The 26,210-nt window shown below is 34.5% G+C and overlaps 1 protein-coding gene across 1 annotated transcript in view; it reads right to left on the reverse strand.

The window, feature by feature from the left end:
* The window catches only part of LOC137398520 (alpha-1,3-mannosyl-glycoprotein 4-beta-N-acetylglucosaminyltransferase A-like), an 83,398-nt gene that overhangs the window by 10,588 nt on the left and 46,600 nt on the right, over positions 1 to 26,210 (reverse strand). Inside the window, exons 7-11 of the mRNA XM_068084639.1 lie at positions 24,851 to 24,926; positions 20,475 to 20,583; positions 19,299 to 19,417; positions 7,279 to 7,383; positions 1,104 to 1,318 (exon numbers count right to left, since the gene is read on the reverse strand). Coding sequence (XP_067940740.1) covers positions 1,104 to 1,318; positions 7,279 to 7,383; positions 19,299 to 19,417; positions 20,475 to 20,583; positions 24,851 to 24,926 — 624 coding nt within the window. The remainder of the gene's footprint in view (positions 1 to 1,103; positions 1,319 to 7,278; positions 7,384 to 19,298; positions 19,418 to 20,474; positions 20,584 to 24,850; positions 24,927 to 26,210) is intronic.

A 26,210-nucleotide genomic window follows, 5' to 3' on the forward strand; every position in this document is an offset into this window, starting at 1 on the left:
GCAGCGATATCAATGAGTTGTTGTCGATGAAGGGGTCTAGGTTGACTGGTTGCTTCTCTGCCAATATTCCTGCCTTGACGAATATTATATTACTACTTGTCTCTAGTTTTTGTACTCGGATTAGGTTGTTTCATTCTCAATCTGCAGTAAACACAAAAAAGAAAAAAATATTAACAAGCGTCAAGGAAGTACAAAAACAATAGCTGAAGTATTTAATGAAGGCGATCAGTTTTTAAACAAAAAAATTAACTAATGCAGTTAATTATGGAAAAACCTATCTGCACTGCAAATCAATTACATACCATAATGTCCAGATCAGAATCATGATCGTCCTCAACTTCGGTATTAGAGATTGATGGAGTTGATTTCAATGTAAAAAGACTAGGAGAGATTTTTTGCGATGACGAAGCCATGCCGAATAACTTGTGAAAACCTTGAATAATTTTGTAAAGTGATGCAATGGCAATAAAACTCGAAGCCTGGCGATGATTTTAAAGAAGTTTTGGAGCTCGGCTACGTTTAGTACTTCTGCCTAGTGGCTATTTTGCGATGACGCGATTCTGCATATCTTGTGACAACCTTGAATAATTTTGTAAAGAAAAGTGATGCATTGGCAATGGTGTTAGCTCAAAGCCCAGGCAATGATTTTAAAAATGTTTTGAAACTCAACTACGTTTAGTACTTATATTAAAAACCAGCCTAGCGGCTAGTTTGTAATTTGATGCAGTAGTTATTCTCCCTTGTGATTAAAAATAGAACTAATTATTCACGGAATTTTATAATTCGCGGAGTTGCCTGTTCGCGAAATCGCGAATTTTTATAACCAACGAATATTTTCATCCTGTACGGTATGTCAAATGTCAAATATGTCATACATCAACTGTGTCACATGTCAAATATGTCACATGTCAAATGTATGACCTGTCAAATATGTCACATGTCAAATGTATGACCTGTCAAATATGTCACATATCAAATGTATGACCTGTCAAATATGTCACATGTCAAATGTATGACATGTCAAATATGTCACATGTCAAATGTATGACATGTCAAATATGTCACATGTCAAATGTATGACATGTCAAATATGTCACGCGTACCTTTTTATACTGACAGGCTGATTAAAGTTGATCATCATGTAATCATTAGGCTGAGGATTGAGGGCCCAGAATACTGATTTGCCCTCGTAGCACTTGGCCAGAGTATACTGTTGATATGCTTTGAGCGAACTGTTGACAGATGCTGGCGGGTTCGGGTGAGCAAATATAACAGGATCGGTCTGACCTGCAGCACCCTTCTTATTAAAGTCTTTATCCTACAAGTAGAACAGAGTGTATCAAGGTCTGATAAAGGCCTTAGTTCCTTTCTAGTATTCATATCGTATAAGATAAACACTCCATCATGCAACTACCGCATCTAGACCAGCTACAGGCGGTCTCTAGACAAATCGCTACATTTCTTGAAGCTGTCTGTTCTTTTGAGGATCACCCGGTGGGGTTTGAACTAAAAACGTCTCATACCCTATGGGCAATATTATTCACGAGTTACATTTCACGCAATTTGTCTTTTTATGCATTTTTGTGAACTATTTTATTCGCGGAAGAGAACACATGCGAATAAATTAATTGTTAATAATAATAAATCATTGTCAATGTCATCAACTTGAGTGTTAGATGCTTTGGCGGTGATTTCACAGAGAAAAACTGAAGAAAAATTCTGAAGAAATTGTGACAGCTTTGAGTAATTTTGTGAAAGATTGTGCTGCATTAGCCGCAATTCTAATCCTCTGCAACGGGTTTAGTTTGCAATCCGCTACAAAAGAGTTTAGTACTCAACTATATTTTCTGATTACGCCTAGCAACTAGTTTTCAATTTTGTGTTGTAGCTATTTTCTCTGTTTTTCAAAGAAGCCAACAATTCTAATTATTCCCAGACTAACATTTTGCGGAACTGTCTGCTTGGGAATTCCCGAATTTTTAGTTTCGTTAAACAATATCATCCTGCAGGATATGCGCGATGAATACAGTCAAGAAACAAAGCTAAGCCGTATTCTGTTGTGAATATGATGCACACCAATCCTTACACGAACAGCTTATGCTGAAGGTAAATACGGAAAGTCTTAACATGGAAGAAATAAAATTTGGATGCACCAAGTTTATACGGATTGAGAAACTGAACTGATTAATCACATATTAAGACATATTAAATATTCAGACAGAGATCGCCGCTAGTGACATTAAGTTGCTAAGACTTTAAGGTTAGACATGAGCTCTAGTATGTTCAGCATGTTCAGCGTGTTCAGCGTGTTCAGCGTGTTCAGCATCACAAAGTAATGCTTAAGCAACAAGATTAAAGATAGACATTATTTGAGCTTGGCAACGAAACAGAGCTGTATTGTATTTCACTGAGGCTCAGTTCAAAGCGAGAAAATATCACACATGGTCTAGAAACTACAACTTTGACTCTATTACCAATTAGATTATTGTCATAAAATAATAGAATATATTATTATACAATATTACAATATTAGCATGATTATTATTTGTTATTATTATTGCAGATGAAGTAGACCTTATCACAAATAATACTGTATCTTTTTTAGCAACTTTAAAAAGAGGGAATGAGTTGTGGCCTCTAAAAGAATTAATTATTAATTTAATTTTAATCCAAATTAATTTTTTTCAGAGACTTAAATAAACATTCGTAAACGCTAATATTTGGGGCACGTAGGCTGTCATACCTTTTAAACCGCAAGGTCTATGAACAGATAATTTGATAACAAATTAAACAGCATCAAATTTTACATCAAGCGATGCCATAAAACAAGTCAAACCTTTTTTCGTCCTTTCTGTTGCTACGTGAATAGTAAGTTAAGCATGTTTCGAGTCGGATGAATCACTATTACTATAGCATTATTATTATTGTTAACAATAATCACTGTCACTGGGACTATTACTCAATAGATAATCATGAAAAGTCGATTGAATTACTATCAGTAGTATCAGACCTACTTAGCTGTAAAGAGTCTGACACAGCTGGTCGTTGCAAAGCAGGAATTGTGATAAAAAACTAGTTTTTTATAACAAAGCATCGCGGACACGTCGGAAAAGTTTGCAGCTGTCAAACTTTCCCGATGCTTCGCCAAGCATTGACGACTGCCTTTCAAATGTGAACCATTTCGGCGATAGTAATTCGCGGTCATGGATCGCGTGATTTATTCATATCCGTTTAAAATAGTCGCTGCGGGACTAGTTTTTGTTCTCACATGCGGAAAAAAAGAGGTTTCTTCGCAAAAATTTAAAAAGATAAATGTCACGAAGTATTTCCTGATGCAAACACAGATGGGTTTGTTAGGGTTTGTGAACATGGTTATCATCGACGATCACTGAAGTATTGCGGCATCAATGTCGAGATACAGCGATATAGTGTGAAACAGCCTTTAGGCCATTTCCATGGCATAAAGATGCCGCATCACACGGGTGTTGCGGTTCCAAACAACGACCTTGTATCATGACAGAATGAGAGAGACAGCTGTTTCCATGATGTCATTGCATCACCATATGGGGGTGTGTCGTTATAATATCTACTATATAAATGGCAATCGTTGTCTGTCTATCTGTCCGCTTTATAGAGTACCGTACTTTTCGGACTATTAGCCACTACTTTTTCCCGATGGTTTGTGAGCCATGCGGCTTATATAAGGGCGCGGCTATTCTGTGGTTTTTTCTTTCACCGCTAGGGCGCATTAGCGGGAATATCCGGTTAGTACACGCCTCTTTACATAACCTACTATTCATCGTAGGGATGGACGATAAATACTGATATGCTAATAATATTGTATCTTTTGGAGTTGTCTTCTCAATATATCGAGTTACCAATAACTCCCCAATATGAGTCGTATAAATAGATTATAGAGCGGTCTTTTCTTTTTCGATTCGGTCGTACGGAGCAAACTTAATTAATATGAGTAAGTAGTAAAATTAAATTAGTAGTAAATATTAGTAGTGAATTAAATAAAATTTACTAAACATTAAATAAATTAATGAGTAGTAAATCTACTATATAAACGACAATCGTTGTCTGTTTGCTTGATTGAGTGTCCGCCTTATAGAGTACAGTATTTTTCAAACTATTAGCCGCTACTAGGTATCTAGGGCGCATTAACAGGAATCTCCGGTTAGTACACATCTCTATTATACATAACCTATTCATCATTTGCCGTTTTCACACAAAAATGACGTAATAAATACAACTCTATGGCTTTCTTTTAGCTTCATGACATGCGATACTTTTTTGTCCTCGACATATTAGGGCTAATTTGTTTTCGGCAAAACGATATCGACAATAGACTCTCTCGATATTAGAATTTGGCGATTGAATTTTATTAACTCTATGAAACACGATGCCATTTTTGTGAACCTCTATTTCTGGCTTATCTTAAGGTTCAAGTGCTAAATCATTGTTAAGGTCATTACTTTTTACGCAGGCAATTGTATTATCTCGAGTAGGAATAGCATTTACATTCTTTCACCTTCGATCGGACAAAGACACTACAGTATTTTCTTTTTACATAACAGATCGTCGTACCAGTATGTCATATTCAGAGTTTTGATGGATAGCTGTTGGTGAAACTGTAACTTTTTTATACACTCAATTCTATGCAAGAATTGTTATTATTAATTCAACATATTCACGAATTTTATTTTGTTTTCTCAGTTCGTATTAATTGTATCATTACTGAACCATCTCATATTGTATTCGTAGAAATGCAGACTCAATTTAGCTATTACTTGCTAATTATTTTACTGTTACATCTAAATCTTTTTATAGTCATTTTATTTTTAAAATTTATTTGACCTGCACGAAACATTTTTTCCATGATAGGAAGTTTAAAAGTTGTTTGATAAAGTAAGTTTGAAACCTTCACAGTTGTTTTAGGTAGAATGGCAAATGTTGTTGTTTGTTAAATACAATTCAATTTTCTGTTCAGTTTTTTTTATTACCCGGGCAATGCTGGGTTGTACAGCTAAATGTATTAGCTTACACACCTTTCCTGTTAAATCTAACCAATTAGTTTTTCGTAGTTAATTTCACATTTTACAACAAACATTTGTAAGATTACTGTAAGATTTATCGTGTAGGATTGCAAGTATCAGTTATTCTCCACTCTCTTATATTTACACACATTTACATACTTTGAGAAATATATATATATAGATATATAAATTTAAATTCTGTTATTACATTTATAAACTTCTTATGACTTTTGAAATTTATAATATAAGTTTTTTAAAGTTTGTTTCATCGTTGTTATTATTTCAACTTACATTCTTTTAAACATAAATTGAGTATCGTGTTTGAAGTTAAAACATTATTCATTTTCCTATCACTGTTATTATTACTTGATTAGCTTCCAATCTTCATTATTAATATTATTCTTTTATTCAACCATTTTTGGCAGACATTGTTCTAATAAAATTTCAACTACAAAATACTATGATATTCTGTCATATTTTTAGTATCATTGTATTCAAAGAAGTGATGGATAGTTTCTGGTGGACAGAAACTATCCCGTTTCATCTGTTAGTATCTTTATTATTGTTTGATACTTTATTATTTATCATTACCGTATCATCTTTTATTGTAATTGTTGCAAAACCGACTTAATTTAGCTATTTCTTGCTAATTATTTGAAATTTACATCTAATCCCTTTTACAATTGTTTTATTTTTTTTTAATTTATTAGACTGGCAGAAAACCTTATCCTCATGATATGAAGTTTGAAAGTTACAGTTGTTTGACAAAGTTTGATAAACTTTACAGTTGTTTTTATTTTCTCTTAAATTATTTCAACTACACAAAACACTTTTCTCATGATAGGCTACGTATCATGTTTTCTCATGTTACCTATGTAGTTTGAATGTTAGAATGGCAAATGTTGTTATATATGTTAAATACGATAGATTTTCTGTGCAAAAACTTTTTTATTACCCGGGTACAAGTACAGCTTATGGTGTAAAATGTTTAAAAAATACTTTACCAAAGTTGTTTTCTCGCCTTGAAGCGGATTAAAATTTACATTATTTTATGTTAATGGGAAAAATTGTTTCAGATCTCGAACTTCTGGAACTGATTATGTTCGAGAACTGAGGTTCCACTATACGTTGTCGAAAGATATAGATCACTGAAAGGTTTGAAATTTTAAATTTACATTGGTTTAAAAACCTTTACAGTTGTTTTATTTATTTTTAAATCAGTTGTCCTGCCCAAAACCTTTTCCCCATGATATGATGTTTAGAAGTTGTAGTTGTTTGGAAAAGTTTGAAAACCTTTACAGTTGTTATATTTTCTCTCTTAATTTATTTCAACTACACAAAACACTTCTTTCATGATATGTAGTTTGAAAGTTAGAATGGCAAATGTTGTTATATGTTAAATATAAATCAATTTTGTGTGCAAAGACTCTTTTTACTACCCGGGCAATGCCGGGTAGGACAGCTAGGCTTGGGGCCGTGGCGTCACGGGATGCGCGGGAGACCTTTTTCACCCCGAGTACAGCGAGAGTCTCCAGGCGCGGCTTTCTGGATGAACGAGTTGGCGAGTGCGAGGCGATTGATTGCAAAGCGATAAAGTGCTAGGCGAATGATTGCGAGTACGAGGCGATTGGTTGCGAGACGATTGGTTGCAAGTGCAAGGTGATTGATTGCATGGCGAGTGGGAGGTGATTGCAAGGCCAGTGCGAGGCGATTGATTGTGAGGCGACTGATTGCGAGTGCGAACCGATTGATTGCGAGGTGAGTGCAAGAGCGCGATTGTCAACTGCTCGGCGGGTAAAGACTGGTCAGGCGAGACGGGGGCTCAGCAGCAGAAGTGCGCGATCGTCAACTGCAAATATAGACGGGTATGAACGGATGCATGAATCTAGAGACATGAATCTAAAATATTTACTAGATTTTACACACATCTAGCTGTAAGACACATTGCAGATTTCCATTGTTCTCCCCAACATCGACATGTATATGTGCATACATACTCTGATCAGGACAATTTCAGTAGACTGCATATTTGGAGTTGTTTGACAGTATGAAAGACAACTCTCAATAAACCTTATGCTGCACGTTAATCTGCTCTTGTAGGCGGGTAATGCAGCTAGTGTCGCTCTATAAAAACTTTGTGTAAATGACGTCTGCGTCAGCAGCCGATAACGAATAGCGTGTGAGATTCAGCTTAACAACTTACCTCAACTTAACAACTTACCTCAACTTAACAACTTACTTTCAGCTTTTGGACTTTTCCAGTTAGCGAGGAATAGTAGCCATCGTGTTGAAACAAAGATGGCCGGAATCGCTTGCGTACTTTCGATAAGTCAGTACAAGATTTCTAAAACGTAGAATAAAGAATGAATGAGAGACATCGGTGAAAACTAAAGGGAAAAATCAACGGGAAATTGCCAGCACTGAGGATGCCAGCGCTGAGGATGCCAGCGCTGAGGATGCCAGCGCTGAGGATGCCAGCGCTGAGGATGCCAGCGCTGAGGATGCCAGCGCTGAGGATGCCAGCGCTGAGGATGAAGAAATGCTACTAGCTACATACTACTACTAGCTACATACTACTACTACTACTACTACTACTACTACTACTAGCTATGCGCTTATCAGATGAACTTGCACAAAATATCAAAATATTTTATTAGAAAGTATCAGTATTTTTCTATCATTTGCGATTGTTTTTTCTATGTTTAAGGTTTCTATGTTTAAGGTTTCTATGTTTAAGGTTTCTATGTTTAAGGTTTCTATGTTTAAGGTTTCTATGTTTAAGGTTTCTATGTTTAAGGTTTCTATGTTTAAGGTTTCTATGTTTAAGGTTTCTATGTTTAAGGTTTCTATGTTTAAGGTTTCCATGTTTAAGGTAGTCAGACTGTCGGATGTTTCAAGATTAACACTGACAAAACTTGATCACACCCTAATCACAACTATAGACGCCCTAATCACACCCTAATCATACCCTAATCACAACTATAGACCGCCTAATCACACCCTAATCACACCCTAATCACACTGTCGCTTGAATTTGAGCTGCTTTAACCACAACAAATTTTTCTCGATTTTATTCTCGAAACATCCTGGCAGTCAGACCTCAATTATAACAGCAGAACGCAAATGATAGAATAATATTGATAATTTCCGAAAAAATCTATTAAGATTTTGTGCAAACTGGTTATCAAAGGATAGAAAAATGTGGACATAGGTTCATTGAACAAAAAGTATTAATACTAAAAACAAGCTGATCTGATATCATTTACCAGATTTGGTGCACGATATTTCGCTATAGGAAAGTCCGAATTAGCGCTCAAGCTAAGCAGTCGAAAGCAAAACCCGGTAAGTGACCTGTATGACGTTTATGTATGAAACCAAAATGTATGAAACCTAGATATATATACATATTAGGTGAATGGCTGAATGCACAGGCAAGAAAAAGGTTTTTGCATCAAAAATGTATTTTTAATCAACATTTGCAGTCGTTCAAAATTTAAAACAGCTTATAAACAGTGGCAGGTAATATAGTTGCCATTGACTAAGTCTCTTTACTCAATGAACTTGATTAAGTTAAACGACTTACTATAATAAGAGCCATGCTTATAATTGGCTTTATAATTGTTAGATTACACGTCATGATCTCTCATGCAATCATGATCTTCAAGCGTGCTAGTAGTAACCAATAATATTTTGCAAACTTTTTAAGCTTATGTATATAACCAGTGTATAATTATGTGCACAATTATTCCATAGTATGATAACTAGGCCGTGAGAGGTTGTGGATAGACACGCAAATCGGACAAGCAAAATCGGTGTTACGAGTTCAATTCAAATCCGAAGCATTTTTTCGTTCAATAAAACTATCGCTACAAATGGACAAACGAACAACAGAAATGTATATATACATATGCAGATATAAAATATATATATATACAAAAAAACTAAAAACGTTTTAGGTATTAAAATTATGCCAACAATCCATTTATAGAAAAATTAGGGGATTCAAATCCACAAGACAATAAAGGGACGTCAGATAGGAGGAATCTGGCTAATCATATTGGAGCAAGACTGACGCCTAAAAAAAGTGGCTGTGAGGGCTGCCATATACACTTACATATATGTATATTATTATATAATGGATTAATAATAATATTATTACATTAGATTACTGCTATTGGTCAAATAAATTAAATGAGACAGCACTCGATGCTAGAATAAGTAGAGTTGATGAGTTAGCGAACATATAAGCAAGCGTATGTTTCGTCAGCAAGAGAAATCTCTAGCGCTACAGAAAATCAAGTGTAACTAATCGACCAATAGAGAATGGTGATTATTTTTGGTGAGTCCAATCTTCAAATTTATTTATAAGCGTTATGGTGAGACTAGTCATATTTTGGACCTCTAAAAGGGTTAATCATGTCATGTTTTAAAAAAATTGGTCAAAAATTATAAACATTTTCTATCATTTAAGACTTCGTTTGTTGTTTTGTTGATCCGTTCGGCACAAAGTTTTCAAGATTAAAATCGTCAAAACTTGATCACAATTCAAACCGAGAAGAAAAATATGTCTCAGAAAATGACGTCATAAAATATTCTGGGAACCAGATCTCCTAAAACAGCAAACAAAATCTTAAAAGTTAGGAAAAATATCTATTCTTTCTGATAAAATATTTGTCATTTTGATGTGAGTGACCCTTTCACCCTTTGAGCCCTCTATGTAAGGAAGGAAAAGGAAGTTAAAGGAAGTTGTCTCTATGTACCCTTTAAAGGAAGGTGTCTCTATGTACCTTTTAAAGGAAGTTGCTCTATGTACCCCTTAAAGGATGGTGTCTCTATGTACTCTTTAATGGAAGTTGTCTCTATGTACCCTTTAAAGGAAGTTGTTTCTATGTACCCTTTAAAGGGAGGTGTCTCTATGTACCCTTAAATGGAAATTGTCTCTATGTACCCTTTAAAGGAAGGTGTCTCTATGTACCCTTTAAAAGAAGATGTCTCTATTTACCCTTTAAAAGAAGGTGTCTCTATGTACCCTTTAATGAAAGTTGTCTCTATGTACTCTTTAATGAAAGTTGTCTCTATGTACCCTTTAAAGGGAGGTGTCTCTATGTACCCTTTAATGGAAATTGTCTCTATGTACCCTTTAAAGGGAGGTGTCTCTATGTACCCCTTAAAAGAAGTTATCTCTATGTACCCTTTAAAGGAAGTTGTCTCTATGTACCCTTTAAAGGAAGTTGTCTCTATGTACCCTTTAAAGGAAGGTGTCTCTATGTACCCTTTAAAGGAAGGTGCCTCTATGTACCCTTTAAAGGAAGGTGTCTCTATGTACCCTTAAAGGGAGGTTTGTGTAAGTGACAGAGTTTAATTCCACAAAAATCCTTACAAGGCTGACAATTTTAATTCCCTAATCGAACATTTTAGCGTCTCTGCCTTTTTCAGCAAAGAGCTGCAGAACAATGTAAACACCAATTATTGCTGTCAATAGCTATTAATGATCTACTCAATTAATCAAAATAGTCTATTATCCTAAGAGTTTGTAGAACTTTGTCTAGGATAACCCAAGATTTTTCTCAAAATACAAATAAATATACAGTCACACATGGAGAACTCAAACTTCACAGGACCGAGCAAAAGTGTCCAAGTTATCAGAGCGTTCAAGTTATCAAAGCACTGTCGCAAGCCCATGTATTTATTAAGAGATACATGTACATATACAAACTATATATAAATCAAAAGCATAGATTGCCTGATCTAAAGGTATGTGGTTTTCTAGCAAATCATCGCTACCAGCAAATGTCTTTCAAATGTGACTTGGTCACATTATTTTTGACAGCATGCTAGAAGGTTTTGGAAATACTTCACTCATCGACCCTCTTATACGAAACACTAATTTTGGAATTGAGCTAAATCTCGCAAAACCTATGCAATTTTTAAGAATTCCTCAAGATTCAGCTTGTCACAAACAAACACATTTGGCCAATTATTTAGAAGCGAATCTTAAAAGTTGAAATTCAAACTTGACAATAATAAGAATAAGAATGTTAAAGAATTGCGGATGGGTTAGTCTGACAAATAGAGACACACAAGCAAGCGAAAGGAGACAACCTCTAAAAGTCACCCCTGTTCCATTTTCGATTAATAACAAACAGCCTGAGAGTGTTTATAACTCCGACAGGAAGTGAACCAAGTGGTGCTTGTACAGATCAACTAGTTGAAGGTACACTGACAGCTGACAGGTCTAATTTACATTTTATTATAACAGTATTTTTCATTTCATAGCAATGATATTTATATTAGAAGAGCAAAAGACAGATTGTAGGATTTTTTTATTTTCCAAAATATTTCATGTTTTAAAATAAAAACAGGCTTTCGAGCTATTGGCTTTGAAAAAAAGAAATTTTTTTCTGAAACATAAACATATGAATCACCGATGTCAACACTATGGATTAGCAAATGTTTGAAATCGAGACAAATTGACTTCTGTTGGTCACTGTTTATGCATCATGACAGGCTTTTTAGAAGATTACAAACAGTCTGGACAATGAAAACTAAGAACATCAAAAATGTAATCAACACGAATAATACTTCCTGTGTTATAAGTTAACAGTTTTACTTAAGACAGAAGCCTGGTTAAAAGTTTGCCATCTGATAGCATCAAATTTTCTGCTCATGCGGAGCAAGGTCGAAGCAGATTACACCGTGGAAAAAATTTCTATATCATATTTACTCGTCCCACATTAATCTTTGGGTGGTCATTTTAGGATTACACCAATCAACTTGCGCGTTTCATCTTGTAGAGTGTGCCAGCACCATAGAGTTATCTTCCCCTAGAGTGATAACAACACGAGCATTTCCAGTTCCAACAAGGAGCGTTTAGACCACACCCTTTTTTGTGCTAGTCAGTCGTAGTGATTGACTAGATCAATAACATCAGCCATGAGAAGGGTTAAACAAGGATCATGAATTTCCAGTTAAGATAGTAATTAATGCTCATATTAAAGAAATGATGATTACAGTTTATTACTCTAATATATGCTTATTATTTAAAGCAATTCCATACCTACATGACTTGCAAAGGCACTGAATAGATAGTGTTAAGTAATTGGGTTAATGCAATCAGTTACTCATAGATAAGATAGATAGTCATACTGGGGTTGTATTACAGTAGTGTGATGGGAAGCTAATTGACTGCCATCAACTATGAGCTGTACTACCCGGCGTTGCCCGAGTAATAAAAAAGTCTTTGGACAGAAAATTTATTTTTTATATAACATACCGTATACAACATTTACCATTTTAACTTTTAAACTTCATATCATGAGAAAATAGTTTTAAGCAGTTCAAATGAATTAAGAGGAAAAAGAAAACAACTCTAAAGGTTTTCAAGCCTTTTCAAACAGCTACGATTTTTAAATTTCATATTATGAAAGAAGTGTTTTGTTGAAATAAATTAGGAAGAAAAATAAAACTGTAAATGTATTAAATGTAAAATAACTAGCAAGTAATGGCTAAACATAAACTGTTTAGCTACGATAACAAAAAAATTTAATAAATAAGGTAATAAAAAAGTCTATTTTATTTTTATATAGTTATAATTTAGAATAATCAAGTATAATTTATTTGTATTAAACATATAACAACATTTGCCACTCTAACTTTCAAACTTTTTGCTTTCTTACATCAAGCAATGAAACTGCAAATGTGTTTAAATGTAAAATAATTAGCAAGTAATGCTAAATATAATCTGTTTAGCTATGATTACATATACAATAAAAAATTATTGTAATCATAGCTAATTTTTATTACTTTATTTAATAATAATTTAATTTAATTTAATAATTAATCAATAAAGTAATTCACAATTACTTTTTTATTACTTTATTTAATAAATAAAGTAATAAAAAGTTTATTTTATTTTTAAATAATTATAATTTAGTATAATTAAGTATAATTTATTTTTATTTAACATATAACAACATTTGCAACTTTAACTTTCAAACTACATATTATGAGAAGCGTTTTGTGTAATTGAAATAAATAAAGAGAAGAGAGAAAATAAAAACGACTGTAAATGTTTTCAAGCTTTTTCAAACAACTACAACTTTTAACTTTCATATCATGAAGTTTTTTTGTTGAAATGAATTAGGAAGAAAAATGAAACTGCAAATGTGTTTAAATGTAAATGTGAAATAATTAGCAAGTAATGGCTAAATATAATCTGTTTAGCTATGATTACAATAAAAAATTATCTAATAAATAAAGTAATAAAAAAGTCTATTTTATTTTTAAATAATTATAATTTAGTATAATTAAGTATAATTTATTTTTATCTAACATATAACAACATTTGCCAGTCTAACTTTCAAATTTTTTGCTTGCTTACATCAAGCAAAGATGTCCACTAACTAGTGGACATCTTTGCTTCAAGCTAGTCTATGTATTTGATTGATATGTATTGAAATCTAATATTACATGCAAGGGGTGTTTGTGAACTGAGGTGTCAATGAATCATTATATCACCATACAATGTCAATACTTTCAGTTGATGGCAGTCAATTAGCTTCCTATCACACCAATGTAATACAACCCCAGTATGACTATCTATCTTATCTATGAGTAACCAAAGATATACTGCCCCCCATGTGTGGGGGCTGTATATCATTGGAGTAACTGATTGCATTAACTCACTTACTTAACACTATCTATTCAGTGCCTTTGCAATGCATGTAGGTATTGAATTGATTTAAATAATAAGCATATATTAAAGTAATAAACTATAATCATCATTTCTTTAATATGAGCATTAATTACTATCTTAATTGGAAATTCATGATCCTTGTTTAACCCTTCTCATGGCCTCTCATGGCTGATGTTATTGATCTAGTCAGTCACTACGACTGACTAGCACAAAAAAGGGGCGTGGCCTAAACGCTCCTTGTTGGCACTGGAAACGATCGTGTTGTTAAAGGCACTGTTATCACTCTAAGGGAAGATAACTCTATGGCCAGCACTAATGTCCGCTTTTACATAAATAGGAAATTTAAAATATTGTTTGCAAAAATTAGTGTTGAAATTTATGGACAGTTTTGGAATAAATCAGCTAAAAACCTGAGCAGTTTTAGGATAGCACAGTTGATCCAATTTCCCCGAACCTTCAATTGTCTGCATGATTTTTCGATGTCGATGCGTTTGTACAAAGTATGAAAAATGTTTGAGTGATAGGTAACATCGTGACAACTAGCCGGCATGACCCAGTTTAGTTGTCTGGTTTCTGTCTTGCCAGTGTTTACAAGCGATTCTATAAGAATTAGCGTCATTACTTTGAATTTATACCTGAACTTTTAAGATGTTCAGACATGACCCAGTCTGTATTAGTCGGAACAAATGAGGGTCGACTGTATATACGGTCGACTGTATTTAGCGTAGCTGGTGTTTTCAGTAATTATTTTGCAAAGATCGCAAATCTTTGTCCATTTTCACGACTTAAAAATGTTGGCAACACCTAGTATTCAGTCAAAAGCTATTATTGAAACCACAATTGAAGATGTTATGTGTTCTTGATAATCTATTATGTAACTTCGCTATGAAAAGCTTTTATAGGCTTAGTACCTAAACAAAAACATGGATCACGGAGCAAACATATCCATCCACCATTTTATCACAATAAATTTAAGATATTGGGTTATAATTTTGTCAAAAAACAAACCATGTAGTTTTCTTTTTACTTGCAACTCGCAACATAATATCGCCGTTTCCAAATCTTTCAAATTTCAGTTTAGGATGAAAAGGAAAATTGCAAACAGTGACCTACAGGTATTTCTGCTAGTGAACCTCTTCATCCGTGGGCCTCAGCTATTTCTGATAACTATCTTTTTATATTCATATAAACTTTAGATTAAAGCTCTAAGCTATATAAACTTTAGATTAAAGCTCTAGGCTATATAAACTTTAGATTAAAGCTCTAGGCTATATAAACTTTAGATTAAAGCTCTAGGCTATATAAACTATAGATTAAAGCTCTAAGCTATATAAACTTTAGATTAAAGCTCTAGGCTATATAAACTTTAGATTAAAGCTCTAGGCTATATAAACTTTGGATTAAAGCTCTAGGCTATATAAACTTTAGATTAAAGCTCTAGGCTATATCAACTTTAGATTAAAGCTCTAAGCTATATAAACTTTAGATTAAAGCTCTAACTATATAAACTTTAGATTAAAGCTCTAAGCCATATAAACTTTAGATTAAAGCTCTAGGCTATATCAACTTTAGATTAAAGCTCTAGGCTATATAAACTTTAGATTAAAGCTCTAAGCTATATAAACTTTAGATTAAAGCTCTAGGCTATATAAACTTTAGATTAAAGCTCTAAGCTATATAAACTTTAGATTAAAGCTCTAGGCTATATAAACTTTAGATTAAAGCTCTAGGCTATATAAACTTTAGATTAAAGCTCTAGGCTATATAAACTTTAGATTAAAGCTCTAGGCTATATAAACTTTAGATTAAAGCTCTAAGCTATATAAACTTTAGATTAAAGCTCTAGGCTATATAAACTTTAGATTAAAGCTCTAACTATATAAACTTTAGATTAAAGCTCTTAGCTATATAAACTTTAGATTAAAGCTCTAGGCTATATAAACTTTAGATTAAAGCTCTAGGCTATATCAACTTTAGATTAAAGCTCTAGGCTATATAAACTTTAGATTAAAGCTCCAAGCTATATAAACTTTAGATTAAAGCTCTAGGCTATATAAACTTTAGATTAAAGCTCTAGGCTATATCAACTTTAGATTAAAGCTCTAGGCTATATAAACTTTAGATTAAAGCTCTAGGCTATATAAACTTTAGATTAAAGCTCTAAGCTATATAAACTTTAGATTAAAGCTCTAAGCTATATAAACTTTAGATTAAAGCTCTAGGCTATATAAACTTTAGATTAAAGCTCTAGGCTATATCAACTTTAGATTAAAGCTTTAGGCTATATCAAAATATATGCTCAATAATAGCTCTAACTTCACAGCAAAAATAACGAGTACGCGTCAGCAAAAATAACGAGTACGCATCAGCAAAAATAACGAGTATACGTCAGCAAAGATTTTATGTTTTCAGCATGGATTAATCCAGTAAGAACGAGCAACAAAATTCAATAGTGAAAGAGTTAGTCTTTGAGCATTAATTAGTTAAGCTTTAACTAAGAAAGCTAGTGAAGGTAAGAAAGTGTCTGGACATGAAGGAGGCTAAGACTAGATGAAAGGAAGTGACAAGAAAAAACATGCTAAAAGTATTTGCTGCCTTACTACTTGAACTAACACACTAATAGAGGTTCTCGGCAGCATAAAATGTGACCTTTTGCACTTTTAGCTTGTCTATTCTGCATTGCATAAAGACCAACCAATAAAAAGCGTTAGACGATATACACTCTCCTTACTGGTTTCAGTGGGTAGGGTATTCCCTGAACGAAAGAACAAGCAGCCATCTACAGTCATTCACAGCAATGCATGTTATTTTAATACAAAAAGACTAAACTGATAATACGGGTGATAGTAACAAAAAAGTGCAGCGACAATATGTGCGCTATTTAACAAGTCGAGGCAGCGGCTTGAGCTTGAGGACTTACGGTATAGTTCTGATGATTGTGTATATACATATATACACATTGTATATGATTGTATATGATTGTGTATGATTGTATATATATAGGGCCTATATTCAGAAAGAACTCGTAGACTGCCAACCAAATAACGTAAGCTTGAAAGATCTTAAAGATTGACTTGCAACAAAATTCACATTACAGCTATTTAGTATCAAAAGATTCACCATGGGTATTGCTGTGAATGACTGTATACTACAGTCATTCACAGCAATGCATGTTATTTTAATACAAAAAGACTAAACTGATAATACGGGTGATAGTAACAAAAAAGTGCAGCGACAATATGTGCGCTATTTAACAAGTCGAGGCAGCGGCTTGAGCTTGAGGACTTACGGTATAGTTCTGATGATTGTGTATATATATATATACACATTGTATATGATTGTATATGATTGTGTATGATTGTATATATATAGGGCCTATATTCAGAAAGAACTCGTAGACTGCCAACCAAATAACGTAAGCTTGAAAGATCTTAAAGATTGACTTGCAACAAAATTCACATTACAGCTATTTAGTATCAAAAGATTCACCATGGGTATTGCTGTGAATGACTGTATACTACAGTCATTCACAGCAATGCATGTTATTTTAATACAAAAAGACTAAACTGATAATACGGGTGATAGTAACAAAAAAGTGCAGCGACAATATGTGCGCTATTTAACAAGTCGAGGCAGCGGCTTGAGCTTGAGGACTTACGGTATAGTTCTGATGATTGTGTATATATATATATATATATACATTGTATATGATTGTATATGATTGTGTATGATTGTATATATATAGGGCCTATATTCAGAAAGAACTCGTAGACTGCCAACCAAATAACGTAAGCTTGAAAGATCTTAAAGATTGACTTGCAACAAAATTCACATTACAGCTATTTAGTATCAAAAGATTCACCATGTCTTACTCTGTTGTGTTGTAGGTGCCACATATGTGGAAATGTGATTACAAGCTCTTAAAAGCTCAAAAAGGAAAAGCAGCCATAGATTTGAAATTTGAAAGCCACCAAATGAAATTTGGTTATCGCCTTGTCATGTGATGCTCTCTGTTGAATTGAAAGGGCAATAAAAAGCTCAATATAAAACTTATCGTAGCACTAGTTTATGACAAACACTTCGGGTTTTACTGAAGACCCCATATCAGATATAGATGTTCGCTACTTTACAGTTTGGTTTCTGTTTGGTTTAATCGGCAAGTCGTAATCTGATCATGCGACCCAATACTTCGCAAATAATTTCTGCAGCACTTTTCGATTATCACAAGTGACCAACAGGCTCGTCATGATTATCAGACAATGATATGTACTCCTTCAAGCTAAGGCTAAAAAATTAAACGAATTTTTATGGTAAGTTATAAGATATCTCTGCTAAAAGTCACAGCATTACAATGACGATAAAACAGACGCGTAAGAGCAATAGACATGGTTTTATTGAATGCGTGAAGTATATTTGTGAAAATATTTCGACGAATAAGGTTGTATGAAAGTGTAAACAGAAACCATCTCTCACAACTGCGTCACACTTGAGCCGTTTTGGAAAGAGAATCCAAACTACAGCGGTCTCATGTGGCTGCGATTAACTGTTCGTTTTTGAGCTTTTAAGAGCTTGTAATCACATTTCCACATATTTTGCACCTACAACACAATAGAGTAAGACATGGTGAATCTTTTCATATCAAATAACTGTAATGTGAATTTTGTTTCAAGTCAACCTTTAAAGTGAAGCGTTGGATTGTGTTAGGAAACAAAGTGTTTGATGTCCTACAAGCCTTTCCATCAGAATAACAAAAAACGCTAAGGTTTTTCCTACTAGTTATATGGATAATATTTTTAATCTTGCTCCAAATAGCAGCAAATTTACTAGATGACTTGCAACATGTTTAATTCGGAGTCAATATATACATGTACAATGACTTGCAGCATGTTTAATTCGAAGTCAATATATACATGTACAATGACTTGCAGCATGTTTAATTCGAAGTCAATATATACATGTACAATGACTAGGATCAATAATCTCTATAAAGCCGTAAATAAAACAGCCTCATATTTTTCGCTAATCTGTTAGGAAATGACTCGAGGGTCTATAACCAGAGTGTATTAGAAAACCAAGCAGCATAAAAAAAGAGCAGAGACTATCCGTAAAGTGAAATTACAATTATAAATTTGAATTAAAAAACCTACCATTGTAAATCAGGATAAAATCATCACACCTCCTATTCGTAGAATATCTATTACATTAAATTCCATTGGTAGAATATCTATTATATTAAATCCTATTGGTAGAATATTTGCTATATGAAATATATATTATCTATTGTCTCATTTTTAGTTCACACCAAGTCTTAAATCCATTAAAAGTACATTCTATAGTATAGAGTAACAGTAGGAGGATAATTCCTAAAATTTTCTCAAAACATTGATTTAGGGTAAAAAATATTAAAAATAAACACTAGCGAGCGCTCACAAAGAGAACTAGAAATGTACAAGGAAACCTTTCACTTATCTATTGTTGACCTACATGTAACTTACATTCACCATCTACTTATTCAAACATCTGCACGATGGACGATGGGACTTGAGTGTTCCGACTCGACTTACCCCGTGACACTCCTGCACCCAGAAATAGTTGTCAAGAAGCCAGTCCACAGGCTTATGCTTGTAAAACATAAGGACAAATGTGACAAACTTTGGCAGAGTCTCAGTTCTGAACATCTTCCCTGTAATAAAAATCTTCCCTGTAGCAAGTAAAATATGAAGTTATCATCTCTACTTTTAAACGGACACATAGGCTAAGCTCCAACCATTTTTCTTTTGAAGTATGCTAAGCTTTTGTTTATTTTTTGGAAAAAAGAAATTACAGGTGCAAGACACTAATCGCTTGACTAGTGCAAGTCAAGCGACACCGATTTTCCTACCGACACATTCCATACGGCATCTGGTGACATCCATGAGGCATCTGGTATGGAACAAACGATCCCACATGTCGCTAAAGTGGTGAGCCATAGCGAAAGAGTTAGCTAGCAAACTGTTTCGAACTTTAGTTAATTCGAGATCATATTCTGTCTCCTAACTATTACTCTAAGCACAAAAGGAAAGAAAACTCTTTAATATGGGGTAAATATAACTGGGCCACATGGCCATAACAAGAGGATAACTCCAACATATAGTTACATCTGGGAGGGTAACTATAAATTATAATGACTTTACTGAGCACTACAGACCACTTTTGCACTTTGAAACGGCAATAGACAACTCCTGTGCAAATAGTGGCAAAACGGCTGAGTTTGCTGCTGAATCGTGTCACTGATGATTTCTGGCCCAGCTGATGATATCTAGCAAGAACAAAGAGCTGATGAAAGATTGAGTAAACTGTGCATACCTTGTCAGCATTTATTTGTAACGGTGCCCGGTCTAGTGTGCTCTGAGAGATCATCAGGTGTGCTGATAAGGCAGAGAGAATGAGTATGCGCACAATAATTCTATTACTACTGAAGGTAAAATAATAGAGCAGGAAGTAACTAGTCAGGAAGTCAAACACAATTGCCGCGGGTTTGATCCTTGTATGGTGTAATCTTCTTTTTCAACTCCAACTTCTCACAGACGGACAGCTCTTATTATAGTAAAGATTATATCAAAAATTCTGAGTTTGATGCCTCAGAGAAATATTTTAGCAAAGAGATTAGCAGGCATCACTTTAGAGACCTTAGAAGAGTTGTCTACCCTTGTCTGCAAGGTTGGGCAAACACTCAAAAGCTGTGAACAGACGAGACTAACCTATGAAACCGAGCTGAGAGAATTCGAGAAGCTCCCAGCGGTCTTGCGATGAGGCATACTTTTTCATTTGAGCGATATACTGCGGCTTGGCTGTGATGTCATCTTCCAGCTAAAAGAGCAGAGTTGCCGGTTACTAATTAATACAGTCATGCGCTCAAGTATCGGATTGTCTACAATAATCTAGTTTTTCTGAAAGATATAAAAGATTTTAATTTGCCTTAAAAAATGACAACATACAATACTTACTACCATCTTAATGCTCGTGCTATCTCTATCTCTAAGTCTTTAGGAGCACTACTATGGCTGGTACATTGCTAAGCACCATGAAATGTAAATATTTTTTTCCTAAATGCCGCTTTAAGAAATGAGTGTTTTAACTGTCAAAAATCACTGAATCTGTACTGCTAGTAATCTGTACTGCTAGTAATCTGTACTGCTAGTAATCTGTACTGCTAGTAATTTGTACTGATAGTAATCCGTACTATTAGTAATCCGTACTGCTAGTAATCCGTACTGCTAGTAATCCGTAATGCTAGTAATCCGCACTACTAGTAATCTGTACTACTAGTAATCTGTACTGCTAGTAATCTGTACTGCTAGTAATCTGTACTGCTAGTAATCTGTACTGCTAGTAATCTGTACTACTAGTAATCTGTACTGCTAGTAATCTGTACTGCCAGTAATCTGTACTGCCAGTAATCTGTACTGCCAGTAATCTGTACTGCCAGTAATCTGTACTGCTAGTAATCTGTACTGCCAATAATCTGTACTGCCAGTAATCTGTACTGCCAGTCATCTGTACTGCCAGTAATCTGTACTGCCAGTAATCTGTACTGCCAGTAATCTGTACTGCCAGTAATCTGTACTGCTAGTAATTTGTACTGCTAGTAATCTGTACTGCTAGTAATCCGTACTGCTAGTAATCCGTACTGCTAATAATCCGTACTGCTAGTAATCCGTAATGCTAGTAATCCGCACTACTAGTAATCTGTACTACTAGTAATCTGTACTGCTAGTAATCTGTACTGCTAGTAATCTGTACTGCTAGTAATCTGTACTGCTAGTAATCTGTACTGCTAGTAATCTGTACTGCTAGTAATCTGTACTGCTAGTAATCTGTACTGCTAGTAATCTGTACTACTAGTAATCTGTACTGCTAGTAATCTGTACTGCCAGTAATCTGTACTGCCAGTAATCTGTACTGCCAGTAATCTGTACTGCCAGTAATCTGTACTGCCAGTAATCTGTACTGCTAGTAATTTGTACTGCTAGTAATCTGTACTGCTAGTAATCCGTACTGCTAGTAATCCGTACTGCTAGTAATCCGTACTGCTAGTAATCCGTAATGCTAGTAATCCGCACTACTAGTAATCTGTACTACTAGTAATCTGTACTGCTAGTAATCTGTACTGCTAGTAATCTGTACTGCTAGTAATCTGTACTGCTAGTAATCTGTACTGCTAGTAATCTGTACTGCTAGTAATCTGTACTGCTAGTAATCTGTACTGCCAGTAATCTGTACTGCCAGTAATCTGTACTGCCAGTAATCTGTACTGCCAGTAATCTGTACTGCCAGTAATCTGTACTGCCAGTCATCTGTACTTCCAGTAATCTGTACTTCCAGTAATCTGTACTGCCAGTAATCTGTACTGCCAGTAATCTGTACAGCTAGAAATTTGTACTGCTAGTAATCTGTACTGCTAGTAATCTGTACTGCTAGTAATCTGTACTGCTAGTAATCTGTAGTGCTAGTAATCTGTACTGCCAGTAATCTGTACAGCTAGAAATTTGTACTGCTAGTAATCTGTACTGCTAGTAATCTGTACTGCTAGTAATCTGTACTGCTAGTAATCTGTACTGCTAGTAATCTGTACTGCTAGTAATATGTACTGCTAGTAATCTCTCCTGCTAGTAGTCTGTACTGCTAGTAATCTGTAGTGCTAGTAATCTGTACTGCTAGTAATCTGTACTGCTAGTAATATGTACTGCTAGTAATCTCTCCTGCTAGTAGTCTGTACTGCTAGTAATATGTACTGCTAGTAATCTGTACTCCTAGTAATCTGTACTGCAAGTAATCTGTACTGCTAGTAATCTGTACTGCTAGTAATCTGTACTGCTAGTAATCTGTACTGCTAGTAATCTGTACTGCTAGTAGTCTGTACTGCTAGTAATCTGTACTGCTAGTAGTCTGTACTGCTAGTAGTCTGTACTGCTAGTAATCTGTACTGCTAGCAATCTGTACTGCTAGCAATATGTACTGCTAGTAATCTGTACTGCTAGTAGTCTGTACTGCTAGTAATATGTACTGCTAGTAATCTGTACTGCTAGTAATCTGTACTGCTAGTAATCTCTCCTGCTAGTAGTCTGTACTGCTAGTAATATGTACTGCTAGTAATCTGTACTGCTAGTAATCTGTACTGCTAGTAATCTGTACTGCTAGTAATCTGTACTCCTAGTAATCTGTACTGCTAGTAATCTGTACTGCTAGTAATCTGTACTGCTAGTAATCTGTACTGCTAGTAATCTGTACTGCCAGTAATCTGTACTGCTAGTAGTCTGTACTGCTAGTAATCTGTACTGCTAGCAATCTGTACTGCTAGCAATATGTACTGCTAGTAATCTGTACTGCTAGTAATCTGTACTGCTAGTAATCCGTACTACTAGTAATCTGTACTGCTAGTAATCTGTACTGCTAGTAGTCTGTACTGCTAGTAATATGTACTGCTAGTAATCTGTACTGCTAGTAATCTGTGCTGCTAGTAATCTCTCCTGCTAGTAGTCTGTACTGCTAGTAATCTGTACTGCTAGTAATCTGTACTGCTAGCAATATGTACTGCTAGTAATCTGTACTGCTAGTAGTCTGTACTGCTAGTAATATGTACTGCTAGTAATCTGTACTGCTAGTAATCTGTACTGCTAGTAATCTGTAGTGCTAGTAATTTGTACTGCTAGTAATCTGTACTGCTAGTAATTTGTACTGCTAGTAATCTGTACTGCTAGTAATCTGTACTGCTAGTAATCTGTACTGCCAGTAATCTGTACTGCCAGTAATCTGTAATGCTAGTAATCTGTACTGCTAGTAATCTGTACTGCTAGTAATCTGTACTGCTAGTAATCTGTACTGCTAGTAGTCTGTACTGCTAGTAGTCTGTATTGCTAGTAATCTGTATTGCTAGTAATCTGTATTGCTAGTAATCTGTACTGCTAGTAATATGTACTGCTAGTAATGTACTGCTAGTAATCTGTACTGCTAGTAATCTGTACTGCTAGTAATCTGTACTGCTAGTAATCTGTACTGCTAGTAATCCGTACTGCTAGTAATCCGTACTGCTAGTAATCCGTACTGCTAGTAATCTGTACTACTAGTAATCTGTACTGCTAGTAACTTGTACTGATAGTAATCCGTACTGCTAGTAATCCGTACTGCTAGTAATCCGTACTGCTAGTAATCCGTACTGCTAGTAATTCGTACTGCTAGTAATCCATACTGCTAGTAATCCGTACTGCTAGTAATCCGTACTGCTAGTAATCCATACTGCTAGTAATCCATACTGCTAGTAATATGTACTGCTAGTAATCTGTACTGCTAGTAATCCGTACTGCTAGTAATCCGTACTGCTAGTAATCCGTACTGCTAGTAATCCGTACTGCTAGTAATCCGTACTGCTAGTAATCCGTACTGCTAGTAATATGTACTGCTAGTAATCTGTACTGCTAGTAATCCGTACTGCTAGTAATCTGTACTGCTAGTAATCCGTACTGCTAGTAATCCGTACAGCTAGTAATCCGTACTGCTAGTAATAGTACGGATTGTTTCTGCATTTATCTTACAGGCTTCAAAATCCTGCGTAAACTATGCCCAGAATATTTGTAGTTATCCTCCCTCACATATGACAAATATTTTCTATTTCGTGACACCAACATACTACATCCATCATCAAATGTTTCAGTTTATAAACTTTCTGTTACTACAACGTACAATTCACTATCCCGACTCCTCTGCAGTACTATTAGATTACCAGCCTTTTAAAACATTTGGTTAACTCACTCAACTCCTCGTTTGTCTTTTTATTTCGTTTTTTGCTCTTGGTACGTAATGAAAAACATTTTTGTTGTTGATTACGGAAAGTCGTTGTTGTATGCTTATGGAAAGTACATACATCATCATCTTGTCACTTGAACACTTGTTTTCTATTAAGCGCCTCAAGCATTTGACAATTAACAAACTTTTCATAAAACATTTAGTCATCAAAACAGGGTACAAAATAAAAAGAGGTTCGTTCAGCACTTTTTTCCTTCCAACTTAAAACTTATCTTCAGGTTACAAAAGCTCTGATTAGACTCGCTTACTTTTTAATACACAAGCTTATCCTCACCTGCACATACAGCTCCCCAATATGACTGCAGTATAACATCATAAATGCATAGTCTAAATTTTGCTTGGTCCTCCACCTGCAAACACAGATACCTCCCGTACTGTGAGAAGAATTTGGGAGAACTGAGGATAAAATATTTTGGTAAGAATGGCAAAGGTTAGAAATGATTTTACTGACAGTTCTGTGGAGTCAATGACAGTTCTATGGAGTCTATGACAGTTCTATGGAGTCTATGACAGTTCTATGGAGTCTATGACAGTTCTATGGAGTCAAGCAGATAACAAGCATCAATGCATTAGAAAAACTTGAATCGCCATTATGTTCAGTTTGACCAAAACACTGACACCACTCTCTAATGTAATAATATAGTTATTAAAAACTTTTGAATCCAAATGTTGAATAGTTTTACAAGCAGAAATCTGATTAGATCACTGTTTTACAATTTTCTTTTTCATCTATTCTGAACTGGAAGCAAAGAAAATTGGAATCTACGATTTTATTCTGAGTAAATTCTGAGCAAAAAGCAAACTGATTAGTTTTTGTTTGGCAAAATGATAACTCAATTGTTAACTACGTTAACATTGTTCATTGCACAATTAACAAATTTAATTGTTAACAAATTTCAATGAACATTTGGGAGTCATGGATTAACATTAGTGGTAAAAAGAAAACTAACTGGTTCATTTTTTTGCAATATAATAACCAATACCCTAAATTTATTGTGGCAAAAATTTGTGTTGATCTGTTAACTCTCTAATTCTTAATTATCATTGATCAAGATCATTGTTAACATCATTGTTAACTCTGTTAACAATGATCCTATGTAAGTACTCAGGCCAGTATAAAGGATTTCCGTACGGAAATAGTTAAACTAGCAGCCGACAGGTAAAAGTTAGGATCCCAAATGTTATTCAGTGAGACTAAATTGTCATCTGTTGATTGGTGACATGTCTTCAATTTGGACCTCAATTTTAAAAATTAACAGTTGAGCCTTTGAAGATCATTCGCGATAATAATTTAGTTGAAATTGAAAAGTGGACGTATTAGAGTCTCTAGCAAAATAGAATATATATAATATAATAGTACATAATACAATATAATAGCACTATACAAAATGGCAGGCTTCTACATGAATTTGAAAAAACCCTGACATTGTTACTCAGCGGAAATGCCAACTAGACTCAATCAGAACAAGAGAAAGAAGAGAGCAACTCCCAAAATCTATTCGTTGGTAGCTAACATGTTGAATATAACTCAAAGCTCATATCGTATCGCTAAATTTTGAATTGTATTCAGTACTTGAAACTATAAATTTATACAAAAGGGCCGTTTGCATGACATGACCATACATGACCGTTTG

This window comes from Watersipora subatra, chromosome 6 (genome assembly GCF_963576615.1).
Source record: "Watersipora subatra chromosome 6, tzWatSuba1.1, whole genome shotgun sequence".
NCBI classification, from domain to species: domain Eukaryota; kingdom Metazoa; phylum Bryozoa; class Gymnolaemata; order Cheilostomatida; family Watersiporidae; genus Watersipora; species Watersipora subatra.